The following is a 4046-nucleotide window of genomic DNA, read 5'->3' as shown; positions in this document are numbered from 1 at the left end:
ACCCCACAGGGGTTTCACGACTTTTGCATATGTAAAAAAATATATATATTTTTTATCTAAAATGCTTGGTTTCTCAAAAATTTGACATTTTTACAAAGGGTTAAAGCAGAAAATGCCCCCCAAAATTTGAAGCCCAATTTCTCCCGATTCTGAAAACACCCCATATGGGGGTGAAAAGTGCTCTGCTGGCGCACTACAGGTCTCAGAAGAGAAGGAGTCACATTTTGGCTTTTTGGAAGTGCTCTGGGGGCATGCCGCATTTAGGAAGACCCTATGGTGCCAGGACAGCAAAAAAAAAAAACACATGGCATACCATTTTGGAAACTAGACCCCTTGGGGAACGTAACAAGGGGTAAAGTGAACCTTAATACCCCACAGGTGTTTCACGACTTTTGCATATGTAAAAAATAAAATAAAAAAATCACTAAAATGCTTGTTTTTCCCCAAATTTTTCATTTTTACAAGGGGTTATAGCTGAAAAATTACCCCAAAATTTGTAGCCCCATTTCCCTTGAGCAAGGAAATAACCCATAAAAGCACGTAAAATGCTTTGCTGGTGAACTACAGGTCTCAGAAGGGAAGGAGCAAAATTTGGAGAGAGAATTTTTTGGGGGCATGTCGGATTTAGGAAGCCCCTATGGAGCCAGAACCCCGGGAACCTGCTGAGGTATTCATCTAGGGGTATAATGGAAATTTTTTTAAGTTTTGTTTAGGGGTTTAGCAAGATAGTGAAAATAAAACTATACCTGCCAAGGTATTCATCTAGGGGTATAATGGAATTTTTTTTTGTTAAGGGTTTAGCAAAATGTTGAAAATATAAAACTATACCTGCCAAGGTATTCATCTAGGGGTATAATGGTAATTTTCAGTTTTATTAGGGGTTTGCCAATTAGATTTTTTTAAATAGTTTAGTGGAGAAAAAGGGGAAAATAAATGAATTGCTCACATGTCATTCCAAGGGTACATTGGGTAGAGTTATCCAAAGTCATTCTAAAAATAATTAAAGGGGACAAAATTAGATATCATATGTTGTGTGATAGATTTTAAAACAGTCTTCAATGCACAGACCGGGTTTGTGGGGACATGTCTCACAGTGGTATATAGTGCATTTTCTAATGCCACGCTTGGAGCACACCCGACACCGCTTCTGTTGCCTACTCCCCGATTCTCTACGGGGAACTACCGCAGGAAAATGTTGCCCTGGAACTATTCTGTTCTCCGATCCTGTGGCTCTGCTTTCCTCCCCTTCCGGATCCCCAAACAGAAAGTCCTTAATAACATTTTCCTGGAATTGCAGGTATGTGCATGTATTTCCTGCACGTTTGTACACCACAAATGAATTGTACATGGTAATTTGGAAGAGGTGCAGTGCCAATTTTTTATACCAGGTCTTAGTTTTGCGTAGGGCAGTGTACGGCTGCAAGGCCTGATCTGACAGATCCACCCCTCCCATGAACTTATTATAGTCCTGGATACACACCGGTTTAGGGGCACTCTCTGTGGTACCACGGACTTGGACAGGGGTGGATCTGTCTGGGTGTAAGGTGGTTAGTACAAGAACATCACGCTTGTCCTGGTACTTCACAAGCATCATGTTGTCCTTGCACACAGCCTTGCTTTCCCCCTTCTTCAACTTTTGCCGTACAAAAATTTTAGGCAGATCCCTTTGATTTCGCCTGATGGTACCACAGGCCACAGTCCCCTTGGCAAACAGGCATTGTAGTAATGGGACGCTAGTGTAAAAATTATCAAGGTAGATGTTATACCCTTGATCTAGCAGGGGGTGAACTAGATCCCATACTATTTTTCCCGTTGTTTTTAGTACGGGGGGACACTCTGGGGGCTCTATTTTAGAGTCTTTCCCCTCATAGACTCTGAATTTGTGCGTATAGCCGGTTGCGCTCTCGCACAACTTATAAAGTTTTACCCCATACCTGGCCCGTTTGTTAGGCAGGTATTGCCTAAAGTGCAACCTTCCTTTGAAGTGCACAAGAGATTCGTCCACTGCAATCTCTTTTTCTGGGGTGTAAACTTCAGAAAGTTTTTGATTTAAATAATTAACAAGGGGCCGAATTTTATATATGCGATCAAAATTTGGATCACTGGGAGGTGGACAATTTTCATTATTAGCATAATGTAGAAATTTGAGGAGGGCTTCAAACCGATTCCTTGGCATGACCGACCGGTACAGTGGAGTATGGTAAAGCATATCATTACTCCAATAGGAGCGAATTGTGGGCTTTTTAACTATGCCCATGTTAAACAAAAGGGCAAAAAAATTTTTGAGCTCTAGTGCATTGGTTGGCGTCCATTGATAAGGCCTAGCATGATATGCCTGTGGATTGGCCGCAATGAATTGCTCAGCATACCGGTTGGTTTCCTCCACTATCAAATTAATCAGCTCTTCTGAAAAGAAGAGCTGAAAAAAATCAGCTTCTTTCAACCCAACGGTGTCAACACGAATGCCTGCAGTGGCCACAAACTCAGGCAAATTGGGTATAAAGTTTGAAGCTGGAGCCCACTCAGAGATGGCACTAGGACCTGGCTCAATATTGGTACTAGGACTGGTACTAGGACCTGGCCTAGGGCGGTGGCGGGGAGGTTCCTCGTCAGAATCAGTGGAAGAGGAAGAAGAAGAGGGCAAATATAACAACTCTTCACCACTATCTGAACCAGAGGAAGATGCCAAGAAGGCATATGCCTCCTCAGTGCTGTACATGCGACGCCTTGACATATTGGATGACACTATAAGTGGCGAAGTGTTTCTGATGTACAACACTAGAACAATATTTTTTTTGTATTTTTATATATTTTTTTTAACTTTTTTACTTTTTTTATAACAACGGAAAAACTGAAACAAAAAGCGCCACTAGAACTAAAAAAAAACAGCGGCGAACTGTCACTGCTGTCACTAATCAGTGACGCACCAGGAAAAAACGTAACAGGGTAGTATGGAGGTGTGCGAGGTGGTGATGGGATGAAAGGGTGACAGTCACTTCAGGGGCACTGACAGTATTTTATATTATTCTTCACTGTCACTGTTATGGTCAGTGACAGACTTCAATTTCTTCACAGATTACAGCTGATGAATGAATGAACGAATGAATGAATGAATGAACGAATGAATGAATCAGCAGCAGGATAAGGGGCACTGATGGGCACTGAAACTTTATTACTGTACTGTACTGTAGAATGTAACTATATTCAGTTACAGTTACAAGTTACAATCTTCACTGCAGCCTGTCAGATCACACAGGCTGCAGACTTCAGACAGGGAGGACAGCAATTGGAAGGGGCACTGCTGGGAACTACTGGAGACTGATGGGCACTGCTGGGCACTGATGGGCACTACTGGACACTGATGGGCACTGATGGGCACTAGACTGTCACTGTTATATTCAGTGACAGTCACTAGGATCTTCACTGCAGCCTGTCAGATCGCACAGGCTAAAGACTTAGGAGGCAGCAGATGGGCACAGATGGGCACTGGGGGGCACTGCTGGGCACTACTGGGGCACAGATTTATAAAAGACTGTCACTGTTATATACAGTGACAGTCACTAGGATCTTCACTGCAGCCTGTCAGATCGGACAGGCTGCAGACTTCAGACGGCGGCAGCAGCAGCAGGGTAAGGGGCACTACAGGGGGGGGTTCTTTTACTTCCACTTAAATTTTTAGCTTTTAGAAAAGCTTTTTAACACTCTTCTGTCTTCTGTCTTCTGTCCTAACACTAACACCGGCTCCAATCGCTGTTCAGAACGAACTGAAAGCTTCGGAGCCGGTGTTATTGTAACAAAGACACTGATACACTGTGATTGGTCCACAGGGACCAATCACAGGGCTCTAATCCCAGGACCAATTACAGATGGTCCTGGGATGTCAAGCAGAACTTGTCTCCCGCCGCTGGGCACGGGATTTCTGCCTGTTAACCCTTGCGCTGCTGTGCAGCGCCGGGTTAACTGCATGTCATTTATAAACGCCGGGATGCGCGAACGCACTGCACAACACGGCGTTTATATATGACATTCTGCGGGAAGGGGTTAAC

General features: G+C 43.6%; 1 protein-coding gene across 1 annotated transcript; it reads right to left on the bottom strand.

The window, feature by feature from the left end:
* Positions 1–1015: 1015 nt before the first annotated feature.
* Positions 1016–2734, bottom strand: LOC130354352 (piggyBac transposable element-derived protein 4-like). The gene has a single exon (XM_056555134.1). The coding sequence runs from the start codon at positions 2732–2734 to the stop codon at positions 1016–1018; it is 1719 nt and encodes a 572-aa protein (XP_056411109.1).
* Between the last annotated feature and the right edge of the window lie 1312 nt (positions 2735–4046).

The sequence above is a fragment of the Hyla sarda genome, chromosome 1 (assembly GCF_029499605.1).
Source record: "Hyla sarda isolate aHylSar1 chromosome 1, aHylSar1.hap1, whole genome shotgun sequence".
Taxonomy (NCBI): domain Eukaryota; kingdom Metazoa; phylum Chordata; class Amphibia; order Anura; family Hylidae; genus Hyla; species Hyla sarda.
This window is presented reverse-complemented; position numbering and strand designations above follow the sequence as displayed.